A 19,813-nucleotide genomic window follows, 5' to 3' on the forward strand; every position below is an offset into this window, starting at 1 on the left:
TTTACTTACACTACATTTGGCAGAGTCATTGTCCAGAAAGTGAGAGAAAATACCTGATAAGCCATGTGTAAAGAATTTGAACTCAAACCCTAACAGTCTGCTTGAAGTGAATGAAATTCATGTCAGATTTGGACAGATGCAAGAGTAGCTAACAAAAGCACAGGTGAAGGAGCCCTGCATAGTCAGGTCTGAAAAAATGTTATGAAGGGAACCACATAAATGAAGGCAAAAGTTGTGTTAGTCAAGTAATCAATAATTTAACAAGGTGCTCTGCTTCCAGATGCCCCTGTTGGTTATGCTGAGGTAATTTTATGGGGAAATACAAGATGCAAGAATGGGGCTTGTGTGAGGGTTATTAAGGGATGCAGGCATTTGCTTGAGTCCTAGCGACTACTCTCCTCATGGGCACAAACTAGGTGCAACCGTGGGTGCTCATCTGTTGGGCTCAAGAAATATGTTTTTCCATGTTGCCCTTCCTAGCTGCTTATTGTCTTCCTTTGCCATGCCCTTGCTTGCAGTGGTGCAATTGTTTGTTTGGCCAGGCTGTAAACAGGACTGATTAAATGGGCTGGGGTTAAAAACAAAATCCTACTCTGTTCTGTGGGAGCACAGGAAAACCTGAGTTTCTCTAATGGGTTTGCTTCAGTGATCCAGTTTGCATCTCAGCTCAAGAAAAAGTTGATTGGAAAAGCTTGCATAAGGAAAAAGCGAAGCATGGAATGGGAATAAGCAGAAGAGGATCAGAACTGCTTAGATGTTGCAGAAATAATCACATATTGGTTTATTTTATTGTTTTATTGGGAAATATGCACCAACTTTACTTTAAACTTCATAGATATTCCAGAAGCCCCACTGAGGAACATGTTCTCAGTCAACCTAGTATTTAAAAGTAATTTATTTCATCAGGGAGGTAAGTTGAAGAAAAGCTATGGGAAGGAAATGTCATGAGGTCTAATAACTTGTTCCACTGCCATCAGGAATATCTAAATGAAGAACTTAATCAGGTTTTGAAGAATGCCAGTAAACAATTCTCATCATGTCTATAAAGGTATGTATTGTATTGTACCAGGACAATACATCTATCAGTGATGTACAAATACCACCCTACAATCCTGAAGGATTGATGGAGATCTGACCTAGAAAACAACCACCTTCTCAGGTCCCACTTTCAAACTGGAGAAAAATCTCAGTTCCTTTGACACCAATCACAGGTCTAGGCAGGGAAAAATTCACATTGTCAGGTTTTATTTAGACCACAGAACACAAGTGAATTAATTTCTAAAAGGTTCATACTCCTTGCCATGAATACATGAGTCATGGAGTTTATTTTTAATAATTTTATTTTGTATCAGGGATCACTCTCTGCCTCAGCTAGTCACTGCCAATACGGGGACACATGGGACATGGTGTTCTGGTGCTGTTTCCCCTCTCCCACTTCTGGGGTGTGGGGGCGGAAAGAAGGGAGGGCAACTGCTTTTGTACCACTGCCCATCCTTCAGGGACTCTACCAGAAGGTGTAGTGGGCTTTGCCTCATCATATGGAGCATCTGAGAAAATGTTGCCTGCAGGATGTGCTAAAACCTACATTTGGGGTGAAGTGGGATTGTTGGGTTCCTTGACTCACCCCAGTCACCCACGCAAGTGAGATTTCTATCAAAAGGAAGCCCTTCTTTTGGTAGAGAAAGAAGGATTTCAGGCAAAATCCAGCTTAGTGAGGTGGATCTCTGTTAAGGTGAGCACTGGCTGAGAAATACAATTATAAAACAAGTTTACTTTGCAGGAAGGCAAGAGTTGTGTCAATTTAATGCAAAGCTCGTTAGATCAAAGTTTCCTGTGTTGAACATCTCATAACATTATTCTCCCACAGAAGTAATTACTGCAATTACAGGCTGCCTCTACAATCCTAAATGTGTGGCATCCAAGGAGAGATCCCTGCTGCCCTCACCTAGTGTGGCAGAGGGGCTTGTGCCCACATGACATAGGGGCAAATCTCTAGAGCAGGCTAAGTGCAGTGCTGCATAAGTAGCACATGGGTACTCTGTGTCTCCTCATGGGGTTTTGATGGAGTAGTTAGGTTTGTGGTATGGTTGGTTTTTGGGTGGTTTTTCTTGATTTCCAGCCTATGAGCAGGGTGGCATACCACCATGAGGTTTCTAAGCGTTAACTGAGGGTGTGTTGCACACCCTGGGGCTTGGCAAGATGGCTCATGTGAGTGTTTGGAGGGACACAGGCTTTGCTGGAGCTGCGCCACAGGAGCAGGGTGGGGGCAGCTGAACTTGGTGCAGTCCTGCCCAAATCACTCTCTGGGCATGATGCCTGAAGAGATCTACCTCTGAAACCACACCTGTGTTGTGGTTTGGAGGAAATAGATGATTCAGTCCCCCAAAGGAGAGTCTGGATGTACATGGGCAGTTGTGCCTTGTCGGCAGCTGAGACCCAAAACCTTTGGGTGAAGCTGGGAACTAAATTAATCCAGAGGTATAGATTTTCTTAGAGAGTCTATACATGGAAATTGATATGAATGGCATGATCTCACAAGGGCATATGCAGTACTACATGAGGTAATTTCTACTTTTAAAAAATGCCTATGGTATGAGAAGGTTTCAGAAGTCCTCTTCTAGGTGGCTCAAGAGCCCATCTGGTGGAGAACTTCTGGGAGTACCTTTCCCAGCGTAGGACCCCTGAGTGACCAGTTCTGCTCTTGAATCCCCACTGCAAGGAAAGGCATGCATCTACAAGGTGACACCACTTAACTTTAAAATGTATGTTGAAAATGAAGAGTTGAGAGCTTTTTTGTAACATTACAGTTTTGCTGTGAACACTTGGACTTAGGGCATTCTGTGGGGCTTTGATCATATTACAGAATATTAATTTGCTAATTTACTGATGCAGATAAAGCACTTTATGAAAACTGAGATAAGAGCTGTTAATCAGTGTTTGCACAACACCAGAAACATAACTGTTGTTTCAAGCCTTCTCTTTGAAACATAGCTTTATTGAGACTGTAGGTATGCTGGGAAAAGTTTATTCCAGAAAAGAGGACAGATAAAAGATGCCATGGCACATCTAACCTGATTTTTCTTAATGCCTTCCTTGTTCCTAGGAGCTATTAAGCAGCTGGGGGCAGACACTGGTTCCTCCAGTACAAGCAGGGATAAAGTTCTAGCCAGCTGGGATTTTTTCAGAAAACCTCTCTTGGCTCTAAGTATTTTTTTCAATCGATTTATTAAATAATTGAGGCAATAATTTGACAATCTTTAAAACATTTGATCTGTATCTCACTTAGAATCATCACATCTGAAATCAGCTGCTGAAGAGGGATTGATAGTTTGCTAAAGCATATGTACTTTTGACAGACAGCAGTGCATTTCATTATCAGCATTAACAAAATGATGCACTTGTAAAAATAAAAAATAGATGTCAAAATGTACACATTTTCCATAGCTATCTCTTACACATTGCCAAGTAAATGCATCTTAAACTGTAATATTTTTAAATAAAAATTAACCTACTGTTAAGTTCAGATGAAAGAAAAGTGTAATCCTTTTTTTAACTGATACATTAGATTGTTTATTTTGTGGCCTTATTTCTAATTCAGTAGCTCATTTGGACTGTCCAGGAAGACTAATTAACACTAATGCTTCTAAAGAATTTTCATTTGTGATGCTAATCTGTCACAAAACAGAAAGTATCTTCAGAAAGCCAGGGGAAAAAAGTAAAGAGACTACTTCTTGCAGCCAGCTTAAATTAGTGCTAGCTTGATTTGTGTTCATTGAAAGGTTGTTTACATCTCTTTTGTAAGTGTTTATAAAAATTGGCAGACAGAAGAATAGCTGCCTACCTGCATGAACGAAACTCTGATTTATTTAAGCTGCTCTATATATTACTATCATTAAAAACCTCTTGAAACATTTCTGTACACATAATCTCAAGGTACAAGCCTGTCTCTGTGTTTATGCACACACACACACACACATATACCGTGCTGTATCATTTTTGCTACTGAGACATTTATACTCAGTTTTCATATTATGTGAATATTTCTATGTGCCAGTGTCGCTATAGGACTCAAAAAAACCACGACACGAACACGCTGCTGTTCTCAAGGTAAAAAAGGGAAGTTTATTTTCCTACTCCAACATTTATAGATTTCTAAAGGTGACAGTGGATTGGAGAGTTAAAGTGTCACCTCTCCAATGACACTGGACAAAACAACAGTCCATCAAATTTCTCCTCTTCCATAAAAAAAATGCAAAACAATAAGTTATTTACAGAAAATGTCTGAGAAATTTTGCTACAAGAATGTAAACCTCAGAAGGCTTAGAAAATCTTAAAAAATCAGGGTGACATGCCAGTTCATTCTAGCAGCCTACTGGCCTCTGTTTAAATTTCTCTGAGATATGTGCAAGTCAGAAAAATACCTTCATGACAACTTGTGGAAATATCTTGCTGTTACATTCATATCCACATCCTTGGACAGTCAAGGTCTGCAGAAATTTAGTACTGACATAGCTGAGCACCCCTAAAGCTTTACTGGGATTCATGAGCCCTGGCTCCTGGCTGCTGGCTCAGAGAACCTCAGGCTCTTGCTCACTGGTTCTCCAGATTCACAGCGTCTCACTTGACCACCATATGTGGAAATTGCGCAACACTGATGATGTTGGATAGACCCCCACCTAATATCTTCAGGATCCACATTGTCCATGCTGGTAGAGGGAGGGAGAGGCTTGCTAGCTGACCCAGCAGCAGGCACTCCCAGCTGTTCCTGGACAGTTTTTAGAGATCTTGTCTTTTAAAAATACAGGGTAGCTATTGCTGATAAGTGCACTGATGTGTTCCCAGACCTTAAATGAAACTTCTAGAGAAATAGGCAAAGAAATCTGATTTCCTGAGCAGAGCATAATTAAATTGCTGCTTAGATCACAATGCTGACTGCTACTGACGTTTGCATCATTTCAGTGTTGCTAGACCATGTACTGCATGTAAGGACAATTAGCAGAGCAGAGAGAAAAGCAGCAGATGCTAGAAGTGCACAGAGTTAGATGACTCATTTTTATGTCATGAAGAATCTTTTTCAGACAAGTGAAAAGGTTTTTATTAAAGAAAAAATAAATAAAAGACAAAAAAATATAAAAGAAATAATATGAAGGTTTCAGGAAACAGTAGCAGCAAAATCAGTGTCTTGCATTATGCTAAAATGTGTGTTTACCTGAAATACAGAGGAGAGACAGCAACATACATGGTGGGGACTCTATTCTCCCTGCTCCTCCCCACTCCTGCCCCTTTTTTTCCTTTAGAACTGGTTATGTGGTGGGTTGGGTGTGTTCCATGTTGAACCAAAAGAAAATGTGTTCTAAAATTTCTTAAATCTTTAAAAACTCGTTAACTGATTATCTGCTCAGAGGTGAAAATAAGAAAATATTTAATAACCACTTCCTGGATATTTTGTGCATATTTTACAGCACAGTTTTTAAGTTTTTCAGTCTAACAAGACTAACTAGAAATGCGTACTTGCCATTTCAAAGATTTATTCTCATGAGTACCTGATATATATAAGGTAGAAAGCAAGTCTCATGAGACAAATACCTGCTGCTCTCATAGGTGCTCTGCTCCACATTTAAGATTCTCTTTGTTTCCTTAAAAACAAATGTAATTTCTCTTTTCTCTTGCCAATCCCATTTATGAATTTGGAAATAAATGGCATTTGTATGCTATCATTCTGTATGGCATCACTTCATTGATGGAGAGTTATGCATGGAGAAAATGTCAAACTTTCCCTCAGAAACTCTATTATGCACAAAAGCTACTATAGGTATATAATATATATGTGCTCTTCTGCAAAATCTTATTTGAGAGGTGCATTCGTATGGCATGCACTAATACCAGTGACAAAATATTCAGCAATGTCAAGTTCTGTAAACAGACCACTCCAAGGAATTAACATTAACACATAATTGCATGTTTTTACCATGTCAGACATGTCACCAAAAAAAGAACTTGAATTGTGATTATAGTAATTAATTTTTCCTCTCTTATTTGAAACATGCCAACTTATTACGGCATTGAGGGTGATAGATTCTGGCCTGCCATTTTAGTGCATAATATATTTACATTTCCATATGAAGAATGGTTACCAAAAGATGTTAACAGGATGAGCTCTATAAGCAAACATATATTTAAGTATGACCACTATCTTTACACTAAGACCTGGAGGTCTTTAGAAAAAAAGGGGGAAGACTAGGCAAGAAAAATAAAGCAAAACAGAGATTTTGTCATCAAAATCAGGTAGGTACTAGGCTTTTAATGTCTCAAAATCAGGAACTCTTTTTTTATAGAAAAAAGTGCTGAAAAGCAGGATTGTAAGGAATTTTACCAGTTAGAAAAGAAAAAAGAAAATGTAATTTTTCCATCTGCTGTTAATCTGACCATCTTTTGCTGTATTAACAGTGTGTCCAAGGTGAGTGGGTGGCTGAACTTCCAGCTCTGTGGCGTTCTTTCTTCCTTAGTTTTTCTCTTCTGAAGTGGAAATTTCTATGTTGTGACGTATAACATACAGGAAAAAAAAGGTGAGAAAAAGAAAAAAAGGAGAAATGGAAAGGTACTGATTCAGATGATGGGAAACTGTTTCCAAATAATGTTACCAAAAGCACACATTCAGGTGCACTAATACAGTGTGGTTTTATCAACAAGCCCAAGGGGCTCCTTCTTTGCCGCCACCCCCTTCCCTGAGTCTCGCGCTCTGCCTGCCTGATCCCATCCGACAGTAGAGCTGATACCGCACTAATCCCCACAAGTTTGGGACTAATGAACTAACTGCTGGGCTGCCGCCACGGAGCTTGGTCCCAAACTATACTGTACTTCACACTCGATTTATTCTCCAGATGGCGAGACTGCGCAGCCCTGCCGCGAGGGACCACCTCTTCCACTGGAGTGTAAAAGTGGACGGATGTTGTTTTCTTTGCAGATTTGATAATTCAGAGCTAGAAACTCATGAGGATGGTTAGTTATTAGGTTTAATGGGTGCCAGTGGAGCCCGCAATGTGCGTATTCCCATTTTTAATTTCGGTGCGTGTGTGTGTTTGGGTAGCAATGGATCTGTCAGCAATGCTGCGTCATCGAAACCTTTATCTTCACCAGTTGGTGTAGCTGCACATGGTAATGAACCTCTTCCTGTGTCCTCCTCAGAGTCAAACAGAAGGGCTGCTAAAGTAGCCACCCTGACCAACCTTTTTTTTTCCTCAGTGAGCTTTCCAGCACAAATGTAAAGTATTTTAATAGTATTTACCATGAAGCTCTCTGTTGTCTTTCTCTCTTGTTTAGTTTGATAAAGAACCCAACTCACAGGGGACCCAAGGAGGATACCACCATCCCAAGCTACTTGAGCATGAAATATTTTACTTAATGATTTGGTTTATTTCTTTATCAGCTATTCTTTCATGACAAAGTACCATCTGATGTTGTAGTTCTCATGTGAAGAACAGGGCAAATATTTTTCTCACCATTCCTTAAAAATTCTAGTTTTTCCATTGTTGGCAGTAAGGATATTATTGTATCAAGGGCTACCTTTTTCTCTGTTACAATTTTGGAGTTGTTTATCTAGGTTAGGATTTTAGCTGTTGCACGAATTCTACAATAAGAATAGCCTCTACATTTCCCTGCCTAACAAGGCAGAAAGGACTCTCCCTTTTATTCACGTTTTTAGTACATTTGGTCAAAGGTTTCAGTATATAATTTTTTTATTTACCCATGAAATGTTTTATTGGAAACCTTTATGGGAACCTGATACTCCCCACTAACATCAGTCAGATTTCCTCCATTGCAGGAAGGGTAGGCACAGAGTCAGCCTTCTCACAATCTCTGGCTTTGGCAGCCAGGTTCCATCAGTTTGTTCAACAATTAAAAACACAAATTGATTCTTGCTGTGGAAACTATAGTGACTAGAAGTATTATATCATGGAAAGGAAGCATTTCCATTACTGGGGTATCTAGGCAGACAGATCTAATACATAGCAGTTCTAAGAAAACGCATAAATTCTCAACCCAACAGATGGCATGGGTGTGTTAACTAACATAGCAACATATTTTCTATTAAAATATGGGAAAAAACATCAACCCCCTCCCCATGTTTGTTGGTTGGTATAAATTCAGTGAAGTTGTTGGTTATTTTTGGGATACGTACCAGAGGGCTGCACATTTAGTTTATGTAAATTGATAACAGCAACAGCCTGTTAATAAGTGTTTTGTATGGAAATATACCTAGAAAGACATGATCTGTCTTTTTTGGGAAGGGAGTTTGCAGACTGAGGAGAAAAATAGATATGAGATGGTCTAGTGCTCATTATTATATTCTGAAAAAAAATCATAGCAAATTAGGCTGCAAGTTTCCTGGAGATGTGCCTTCAGCTGCAATTGAGTGCTGCCTTAGAGGATACTTTGGGAAGATCTGTCTTCTGCAAATCGCATCGGTGTGTGCTGAAATGGTGATAATCTGACTTTAATTAAAAGCATAAATTGGTTTGGAGTGTGATTTTAATCTACCCTTCTGCATCATGTCCAGAAACTTTCAGCCCAGCCCTAGAAACCCGTTACCCCGAGTCAGAGAAGGAAATCATAGGGGATTTGTATTTCCCAGTATCGGCATCATATGGTTGAGTTTACCTAATTTGGAAGAGCCATTTCAGACAGCCACGGGCCGGAGCTGTCTTCCAGCTGGACATGTTTGTACTAAACTGTGTGCATCTTTATGTGGCTTCCCCAATGGCTCCAGACAGAGTCCATTCACAGCAGTTTGAGTGTTTTGGGTTGCATTTTCCAGAGATTCCCTCTGAACGTGACCCTTGATTGCAGCCCAAGGATACATACATGGGCGCCTTGTTCCCGTCTGTCCGATTAGCGGGCATATGCTCCCAGCCTTTGGAGGAGCACGGCTAGTAGCCCCAAGCTGAAGGCTGTTCGCTTCAGATTTCATTAACTTTCTGCTTCATTATTCCTTCCTTTTAACCAGTTAGAGCCACCAATTGCTTTTCTCTAAACTTACCCTAATTATCAGGGGTCCCAGCCCTGTAAATCAGTACACTGCAGAGCTGTCTTAAAGTGGCCTGGGAGACCCTGTTCTCATCGGTCCTGACAACTGTAAGCTACTGTTCCCTCACACTGTTTAACTCAGACCACATTGGGAAACCACCTCTGCCCCTCTTGCCGGCAGAGGTTTGCATCCGTCTGGTTTAAATCTACTGTCATGTGCTCTCTTGCTGATTTGTATTAGCCTGGATATTAACTTTGATGATTTCTTTTTGTTGTTTTTTGCCCCTTGAGTTTGCTTTTTTTTTTCTTGAAAAGCATCTCTATTCAGCAACTGCATATTGTTAAAGTCATTCCTGAGCCTCCATGAGTCAGGAGCTTTAAAGTTTTATTAGTCCCATAAAAACTCTTCACAAATGAAATGATAAGTGTGCATTTTGACAATGCAAATTTGTTAGGGGCTGTTGGTGAGTGGAAGGAATTTGGGGTTGCAACTTCAGTTGGCAGGAAGCAAGGAGCCCAGCACCTTCCTTCAACCCCTACCCCCTTCTCCAGGCCCAGAAATGCATTTCATTGCAGAAAAGCATGTCAGTATTCTTCATGCAAGTCAACCATTAAACAGATTTGTAAATTTACATTCACAAAAATAGCAAACGACCAGGGGAAGAGTGTGTCTTTGGAGATTTTATTTTGTGCCAACAGAATGCCCTTTCATGTGGTCTAAGAAAAACCTTGGAGTTATTTCAGTGTTGTTTTTATGTGCAAGTTGTGAATTCTATTACTGCCTTTAATGCACTTCAAATACATGGAGTAAAGGAAAACCAAAGAGGTATATATACGTCTGTACTTTTTGACATTCAGGCAAAATAACACAGCTAAATTACAAAAAAATTTTTTATGCAAATTTAAGACTATGTCATTTTTGAGAGAGCAGACAGTTAGTGCAACACATTATGTTAGCATAAAGATTTGTGTTTGTTACACATGTTCGGTAGAGCAGACAGTTAGTGCAACACATTATGTTAGCATAAAGATTTGTGTTTGTTACACAAATCTAGCAGATGCAAAAGTCTTGTTTTCTGCAAGTGGTAGAAACCCCATGCATTGAATTTACCAGTTATAAAGAAACAGTAAATAGGAAGGTAAAACTGTGAGGTTCTGGTAATGACTGCTTCAATAAAGTCCTGGAGTGACAGACATTTTGGGGAAACCACTACACTGGCTGTCTAGCTTTTCCTCCATGTCATTTCAACAAGTTTTCTTCTCAGTGTGTTTTTCTGTCCATAGAAAATATGCTTTCTTTTTCTTTTCTTGCACATCTGAACTTGTGTATACTGTAGAGAGAAGCAAGACTGAACATCGTGAAAACCCTTGAAGAGTTTGACTTAGGCCATGGTGAAAAGTGTGTCAGGATCAACTCTGTGTCCAGCGGCCTTGCAGAAGAAGATCTAGAGGTGCTTTTGCAGTCCAAGACCCTGCCTTCAAGCATGATGCTGCCAAAGGTTGAAAATGTTGAGGAAATAAGATGGGTGAGTACCAGCAACACAGCAGCTTTTGACTGAAGCTGTTGGGCCAAGTCCACCCAGGTGCAGAGATTAATGACTGTGAGTTAAGAGGAAGGCTGCAAATGCCATATGATGTTGTTGCTCGGCTGAGGTAATTGGGCAGTGCATCCACTTAAATGTGTCTGTGATGTGCTGTATAAAAAGCATATATGGAACACGTTTATAAAGAAAACCAGGTGTATTTCTCCCACAGCTGACAAAGAACCAATATTGCTGTCAGAATATATTATCAAAAGTAGAAGGCTAAGTGCCTGACTCTTCTCAGACTGCCCTAACAAGCAAAATTATTGTCTGTCCAAGAGCCTTAGTTACATGCATTGGGAGCAGGAGATGGGAAACCATGTTAGCAACATATGAAAAAATGGGCTGGGGGGAAGGTCACTCCTTGGGGCAACTGGAGGAACAAACAGGAAGCTTTTAACTAGTGTTTTTAATTAGCACAGATATTATTTCCTGAACAGTTCTCTACTTCTTCCTTTTTAATTGCTGACAGGTGTGTTTGTGTTTCACAACTGACTTTTCAGCCAATAAAAACCTGAAATGTAAATGGTTGGCATGTCAAATTACTTAAGAAAACTTTGAAATAGGCCTAATTATGCTATAATTGTTTTAATTGTCAAAAAAGAGGAATGCTTGTTTGGATATACCATTATTGCTGTAACACACCAGTAAAGGAATAATACTTAATTATTGACTTTATATTTTTTGCAAACCGCTAGCTGAGCAAGTAGCACGCGTGCAAGCTGTGATGAAAGGCAGGCAGGCGTATTAGGATCTGTTTTAATCTCAGCACCTAACCTTGATCAAGCTATGGAGATGGGCCTGAGCGCACAGCGGAGAGCAGCCCCGTACGCCGCGTGTGGGACAGGCCCCGTCCATCCCATGGCGCTGCCCCTTCGGCCTCCACCACTCGCCATGGAGGGTTTGCCATCCCCTTCCACCAGCGGGTAATTAAATTAAGCAGAGTGCACCTCTCAGGGTTTACAGCCATGTAAGTGTTAGACAGAACTTGTCAGTGATGAATATTCATGATACCAAAATGGCAGAGCCCTTGCTGCCACCAAGTAGGTTTTGCAGGGAGATGGGATGCCAGGGCTCTTTGTCCCCTCATCCTCTTCCACCTTCCCTCTCACTAACTTTTATTTCCATCACAGAAAACAAGCCAACCCCAGAAGCTTCTGCCTCATTGTCCCTCTTTTGCTTCACTCTCCCTTTGCCCAACCTTTACACACAAAGAACATACTCTGCCTAATGCCGCTGCCTTCTTTTCCCAATCCTCAAAAAATTCACTCCAGCATGATTTTTCAGCCTCTCAGAAGCTGTTTCTTTCCCCCTACGCACACCCGCTCCCCCCCCTTCATTTTTATTTATGTGCAGCAGAAAACCTGGAGGCTGATGCACAACTAAAAGATGGGCTTACTTGTTTTCTTTTGTGTGAGAATCTCTTGCTTTCCTTTTGTCCCTAGTGTGGGTACTTGTTTGACTGGCATGGCTTATTGGACTATAACAAGCGTAACTCTCCCTCCTTTGTGGCGGGACAATTCTCCCACAAATCCCGACCAGTGTGCATTCTTCCCGACACACTATTGGGTGTGCACTGGAATTGAAAGAATTGCTGAGGCCTTGCTACTTCATCCCCTCCCCAAGCTTTGTGGGTTTTTTTTTTCCTCCGCCTTCTTCTCTTTTTTTTCCTTTTCTCCCTGAAATGAACACTTTACCGGGCCGGAAACATTTAATCGTCTCCTTTTGAAAAAAAAAAAAAATTAATTGAAACTTCTCCTCTCGTTACCTTTTGTGCTTATTGCAAATCTTTTACAAGGGAGAGGAAGGGAGGCAATATTTAATTCAATGTGCTCTTTTTTTTTTTTTGCTTTACCTTCAAAACAAAAGATTGCAAAAGATTGCAAAAATTCCAGGAGTGTGACTTTTAAAATATTTTAAAATAAAACAAGAACTCTGCTCATTAACTTGTACCTAAAATATGCACACAGTAGCACTTTTTCCTTTTTTTTGTCCCTCTTAAAAAAATTAAAACCGGGTAAGAGACTTAAGAAGATATACTGATACCATTATATTACATCATTTTCTGCTTTTGCCTGGGTGAACTTTACTGTTTTCTGTCACTGTAGTAACCTGCCATACTGTACAGAGTGAATTGAATTTTTTTTTTCCTCCGTGCACATTTTTGAGTGGAATTCTCTTCACTAAAGAAAAGTTATCAAGAGGGCCATGGTGATGATGCAGAGCAGAGATGGGAGGGCGGAATTCTTCATCAGAGAAAGCTGTGATTTATTTTGGCCTAATTGTAAAGTTACTGCAAATTGCTGGAAAGCCTTTTTTTTTCAAGATCTGGGTGATTAGATTTTCCTTCTTTTGGGGAGGGGTGGTGGGGGGAAGCTAAAAGGGGAAATAACACCTCTAATCCAGCTTCTGGTAAATAGGCTGCCAGCTTTTAAAATGAGTTTCCTTTCTATTAGTCAGAATATTATGCTAAGCCTTAAGCATTAGTTTTTTATGTTGCCATAGCAGCCTTATTCCTGCAGGGTTGTGACCTGCGATGATTACAGTACAAAGCTTATAGGGTCTTGAAACCCCCTTTGAAGATGAAAAGTCTTTGATGGTTTATATTTATGCAAATCTCTTAGATATGATTTACCCAACTGAGACTGAATGGAGAGATGATTAAAATTCCCTTTCCTTTGATATCCATTAATAGTTGAATATTCCTTAAATTTAAAATATATGCATATGTGATTTTTGTCTTTATTTACTAACATTTTTGCAGTACCTGCAATATGTTTATCTTAACGCAAATAACTCGATCTGGACAGACATAATACATTTACAATATAAGGCTGAAGGTTCCCCCCCTCTTTTTTTTTTTTTTTTTTTTTTCCTTTTGAAAGGGGAAAAATCTGTGCAAGAGCTTTTGTATGTTTCCAGATGATAGATTTTGGAATTTGGGCTACCCCACTGGCAGCTCAGAGCTAGCTGTGAACTGGTCTCATGGAAAAAATTGGCAAGCTTTGGTCTTCAAAGAATTAAACTTCCTTTTTAAGGCCTTCCTAGGTAAGCTAAAAAATTATGAAGAAAAGCCTATTGAACAAAAGGGTAACGGTGCCGTAATGAATAATACGGATGCCACTTAGAAGGCTGGGGAGCGCTTCCAGTGATGGCAGTGCTGGACCTGAAACAAAACTGGACCTCAGGTACAGCAGCACTTCATTGTTTTCCAGAGTCCACGGATTTGCATTTCACTAAGCCAGGGTGAGAGGTGCTGAGCTTGGAATTTTTTTTTTTTTCCTTGCAAACCAGCCTCCAAATTTAGAAATGTATGGGAATGCTGCAGTTTCAGATCACAGGCCTTGTTAATATCTGTTCTAATTTTTTTAGTTATCAGGTTTTGGGGTGGGGAGGGGTGTTTGTTACAGTCAGGTGAATATTTGCCATGTTGTGTATACATGTAGACTGTTCTTTTTTCCCTCTGATAGCTCATTCTGTCTAGTTTTAGTTTTCAGACAAATTCCTACATCACCTAAAAGGCCGAACACTTGTAGAACCAATGAATTTTATCCCCTTTGTGGAAACTGCAATGGGCTTGCTCAATTTTAAGGTAAGAAAATCTTGAAGTGTTCATATTTTGCCATCTCAGCAAACTAGTATAAGCAGAATACGCCTCAGTCTCTCCCTGATTTCACCAAGGAAAAGATTTAACATATTGTTCAATCCCCAAAAACATTTACACTTTGAATCTGATGTTTGTATTGTAAAGGCCTTCATAAATTCAAAGTATTCCAGTGACAGAACAGTTCCAGACAGTCCACACCAAATATCAAAACCTCTCTTCATTCCTGTTACTGTTTTGAACACACTTGGAGTGGAAAAAGGCCTCTCCAAAGATTTGGAATACTCAGTGTTGCAGGCTATTTAGTAGCTGTCAGACACAACTTTTGTGTAACACTTAGTTTGAAATAAGAGTTAATCATCATTTCACTATTGCTAAACTTGCTTCTTTATAATGGTTTCTACTAACAACATTACAACCAAATTCCATGTTATCGTTTCTTTGTCTGTATGATGGAGTGTTTAACGTTAAGATTAGAAACAGAATTAACCTTGAAAATACCTGAAGAACACGCTCATTCATTTTTTAGGATAATTTTAGATCAAATCTAATTTATTAATTTCATTTTAATATAAATCACTCCCCAACCCTTCTTATCGAGTCCAGATTTTTCAGAATGGTAAGGCAACATGGTAATGAAACAGAAGAGCTCGTGCATGCACAAGGAACTCTGTGTTCCCCTCCCAGGCTCTAAGGGAAAAGTTTCAGACCAGCTGAGGACACACAGATCTGAAGTACCTCCAGAAGTACCTCACAGGCAGCCTGATCTTTTGATACAGCCATTTATCTTGCAGCACACACTGACCTATCTGCGAGCATGATAAAGCCATAACCAAATGGACACACTCCTGTCCGGTGTGCAAACACAGAATTAGATCATATATTAAACCACCGAGCTTTTTCTTCACCTACAGTATTTTATAGTGGAGGTTTAATGTTGCAGTTGCGGATGCTGGCAGGAGAGTTCCCTTTTAAAGCACACTCTGTTACAGAATAATTCTGTGTCCCACCAGCTGCAATAGAAGAACACCTGATAGTAGAGCTGGTAATTACATGTCTCTCCCCATGTACCTTAGCCTTAAAAGATACTAATATTATCCAAACAGCAATATAAAATAGCAATACTACTCTCCTCATGAAAAAAGGTAGAGCAGAAAAATTGCTTTACCTTTATTTTAGTGCTTTTCTGCAGCACTTGTTGCATTTTTAACTACCTTAGCTTATTTTTAGTTATATGTAGCAAGAGACTTTAAATTGGCAATCCTTCTATCTTGTGAGGAACTTAAAATATTTGTAAACCATTAATATTATTTATTTCATAAAAGAGTTTCTGATCTTTATTTCTGTTTCTCATGCAGATATATTGCTTGTCAAACTAATCAAATTTAATACTTTTTGTTTGTTGTTAAGCAATATTTGCCAAATGTTTTGTTTCATATTGCTACATAAATGTCTGAAGTAGTGGCCACAGTAACACCTGGGGCATAATGTAACCAGAGGGTGGGGACCCTGTTATCGATGTCCAGTATTTGCTGTCTGGATGCTTAGGGAAAGCAAAATACTTTTTTCTTTTGCTGAGTCATTTTAAATCACTGTGCATTGTTGAGAACCTACAGTGGCTTAACAGGAGCTATTGCTTAATAGGAGCAATATTCTCAGAAGGATTTTGGTAACGCTGGGTTGCTGTAACAGCCTCTGTTGTCTCTTTGCATCCTGCATTTCTGTAGACATTAATACTCTGTTCTCATTTGAAGGCTGTCTGTGAAGAAGCACTGAGAGCAGGATCCCAGGTTGGCTTTCATTTGGATGCAGTTGTCTTTGGAGGAGAGGATTTCCGTGCCAGCATAGGTTGTTACTTGTCTCTTTACTATAAATGTTTATGTATGGCATTTGCTTTGGAGAAGCCTGTGAAATTTCTGACAGTAATAATTAAAGCAATGACACTTGAGTCTGCATTTTATGTTTTCATTTTACTCCTTAATTTCTTTTCAGTGCAGAATGTACCACTGGCAATTTAATACATGGTCCTTGTGTTACTCAGGCACTGAGACTTTCTTGTGCTTTTTGCCAGTTTAAAAAAAAAAAAAAAAACAAAAAAAAAAAAAAAAAAAAAAAAAAACAAAAAAAAACAGACCAAAAAAAACCCCCTACACTGTTAAGTCACTGAAATAATTTTGAAATATTGTATGCATAAGCAACGTTCACATGCTTTTTAGAACTACATTTGAAAGTCCTAAAATTCTGGTGTCCGCTTCACCACTTCTTTACATACAACTGTCACTCAGGCTTTTGACATCAAGCACAAATACTCTCCTGCTACATTTTGCTTTCATAAATTTATTTTAAAGATGTCACATGTCAATACAGCCACATATTCACATGAAAGCACTATTAGTCTTCCTAAAAAATAAAAAGTGCTTCACTCTTTCTTTTATAAGAGGGCACTTATCTTCTGATTTAATTTAAAGATAAAAACACAGAGCTATGAATTTCTACATTAAAAATAAGTATGTTAATGTAAAAGTCAGCATTGCTTTACTAAAATATTCCTGACAAACTGAAAATGTCTATCTAAATAGTAACCTTATGGTTATTATTGTTATTATTTTTTTCTCACTAGCCTTCACATGAATACGTTGCTTAGCTGGTAGCCTGTGAGCACATGAAGTTTCATGAATGCTTTTGCTTCTTCTCAGAAGTCATCTACCATCAATTTTTCATTCAAATACTAAAGCTTAAATATTCAGCTTAGGACATCAGTTGTGACAAGAATCAGAACCAAGGAAAGTGCAATTCTATTCTCAGTGTGAATTTTTTAACCATTTAGTTGGATCCAGTATATCAATTTGTGTAAAGCTTCTCTTGCTGTAATGCTTCTCACTGTACATGCAGTAAATAGTAAAATCAAATAATTACTTTCATTTTAGCCAAGTCAGCAGTCCTTACCAGACAAAGCTTCCACTGACTTCAGGCTTTCAACTTCTGATTTAAACTAAATCAAAATCTGAATTTATAAGGTATTGTTTAGAGGGACGTTATTTTTTATTTTTGCTAAAACGTCTTTCCTTTTTTCCTCAGAAGAGTATAATTTTGACTCTACAGTATAGCCTTACATCCCTTTTCTATTTTCTAAATCAGTTAAATATAATCTCAAAGTTTCCCCTTAGAAATTTTTAAAGCAGAAAAACACTCTTGTCAGCTGTTCTTTGTTCTTGTTATTTTCTTAGGTGCAACAAGCAGTAAGGAAACTCACGATATTCTGTACGCCAGGCAAAAAATCATAGTCACAGCAAAGGCATTTGGCCTTCAAGCAATAGACCTTGTTTACATTGATTTCCATGATGAAGATGGGCTCCGCAGGCAGTCGAGGGAAGGCGCCTCAATGGGATTCACTGGTACGACTTTCTGCCGATGTCTCAAAAGAACGCGGACCTTGTTCATTTTAAATAGGTCGCTATGTTTACTGTCACTTAGACAAATAACTTGATTTTTGCTCCAGGGCACTTATTGAAAAACTCATTGATATCAAGCTCTTCTATGTTTATTACCATCTTAAAAATTGTGGCTGGAAATTTTGCCTGAAACAGGCTGCTTTTTGAAACCGTATGCCATGAAGCATGTGACCGGTTTTGGAGAGAAGTTGGGGTAGAGGCTGTGCAGTGATTCCTCCCTTCCCAGAGCACAGGAAAGGCAATACTGTACTCTGCAATGGCTCCTCCACAACTGGAGCCCATTCTCTTTGTTTGAACAACAGCAGCAGTTAAAAAATACTTTTTAGGTGAAAAAATTGAGAAATAAATCTCCTATGGTAGCTGCTAGGGGAAAGTTATTTTCTTATTGTTTTCTTTGGTTTGTTTGTCATCTCCTGGCTTTCCCCCTGGTAAGTGCTGGTGACACCTATGGGTATTGGCAGACAACAAGAGCAGCAGGCTCCTTACCCCACAGTTCTGTAATGCAGCCTGTTACCCTGTGATTGGTGTACCAGGTCACTCGGACAGCTCGTGGGGACGGTGCAGCCACCAAAGATTGGGGGGTTGCAATAGAAAGCAGCCATTTGACACATACAGGAGAGAATTCTAACACAGGACGAACACCACATTATTTTTCTCTGACCACCATCCAGGATACACGTATGAGAACAATGCATCCCTTAGGTTCCTGTTACCAAAAGCATGGGTCCTAGCAATGCCACCTAGCAAACTCTGGTTTTACAGTTAGCTGTATGTGATATCTTAAAGCACCAAACAAAAAAATAAGTGCCATTTTAGGTGACCTTGGCATGCCAGCGAAAGAATAGCAATCAATGCTTTTCGGCATGAATTCTGCCTTGCTGTCTGCTGAGCTTTGGCATTTGCAAACCCAGGTCCTGTTTTGGAGGTGAAATAGTTAGCTCCTCACAGCTACATTATCCACGGCGGTGTGGACTTCCACCCTTCCCTCGGCTGCCTTTGAAGTTGGGAAAATAATAGAGCTGCTGAATGGTAGCACCTGCTGACGGCTACCTAGTCTCAACCAACACTTCCTAGCTTAAGGAAAGGCTTCATTTTTGAAAAAACATAAACATTTGAACCTCCTGTTGACAGAAGATGGAGTTGCAGGTGCCTAGACCCTTTGAGAGCACTCTTTTTGAATGCTTAATGCGCATTTAAATGCTTAACTGAGGCTGTCAATTTAGGAAATTTAGTAACGTTCTGCATAACCAATGCTGATGGTGATTTGGACTCCACTGACTTTATGGTGGAGCTTGTCTGACCTTAGAACAGGGTCCAGACAGACAACAAATAAAAAGGTCACAGAGCAATTTAGGGTGTAAAATTACCTTCTGTCTTGGCTGTACATGTGTCATACTTGCCTTTCCATACAAGAAGTAAGGGTCCATGAAAAGAACAGATTTTATTAAGGTGCTCTCACAGCACCTGCCCTTTGCCTCCTGCCTTCTGCAGCTATCATCAACACAGTTCCAAAATTTAGCAAACTACCCAGCAAATAATCAGTCCAACTGTAATTAGAAATGGGGCAATACTGACTCTACTGATTTGGTGGGGGAAAAAAATTAAAATCTGTTTGAGTGAAAACAAAACAGCATTTTTCCTTTTCCTCTGAAAAAAGAAAAAAATATTTTAGATCAGTCTAAAATATTTCACTTGCTCTTTGGCTTTTTGCTCTCAGTTTATCTGATATTTTTATAATCTTTTCTGCTTCTTTTGGTTGAAATAAAATCTAATTTCAAAACTGATAGCAAAATTGTGTTTTTCCAAACCTATGCAACCGTTTTTCCCAAATCTATATAAGTGAAACATTTTAACATTTCCAGTTTCATACTCATCACAGAAAATTACAAATGGGCCTTAGCTTAATCCATGACCTTGCATAAAGCAGAAGTGTGCACGTTGTATTTGCCACTGACAGTCCTCTGACAATGTAAAAATACTGAAATGTCAACCTAAAAACGAATTCAAAATGTGGAATTCTTGTAATTTTTAAATATAAGATCCCTCCCTGCTACTTTTTTAATAAAGAATCAAAATCATTGAAATCAACAGAACTAAAATGAGATGAGTCTTGCAAATTGCTCTCATAGCTGGGGAACACTCACTTATTT

General features: G+C 39.2%; 1 protein-coding gene across 2 annotated transcripts in view; it reads left to right on the forward strand.

Moving 5' to 3' along the window:
• Positions 1–19,813, forward strand: part of CLYBL (citramalyl-CoA lyase) — a 167,102-nt gene that overhangs the window by 128,353 nt on the left and 18,936 nt on the right. For both annotated transcript variants that reach the window (XM_041423415.1, XM_041423416.1), the window contains exons 3-6: positions 10,362–10,550; positions 14,098–14,199; positions 15,966–16,059; positions 17,439–17,606. In XM_041423415.1, coding sequence (XP_041279349.1) covers positions 10,362–10,550; positions 14,098–14,199; positions 15,966–16,059; positions 17,439–17,606 — 553 coding nt within the window. The remainder of the gene's footprint in view (positions 1–10,361; positions 10,551–14,097; positions 14,200–15,965; positions 16,060–17,438; positions 17,607–19,813) is intronic.

The sequence above is a fragment of the Onychostruthus taczanowskii genome, unplaced genomic scaffold (assembly GCF_017590055.1).
Source record: "Onychostruthus taczanowskii isolate IOZ18803 unplaced genomic scaffold, ASM1759005v1 scaffold77, whole genome shotgun sequence".
In the NCBI taxonomy this organism is placed as follows: Eukaryota; Metazoa; Chordata; class Aves; order Passeriformes; family Passeridae; genus Onychostruthus; species Onychostruthus taczanowskii.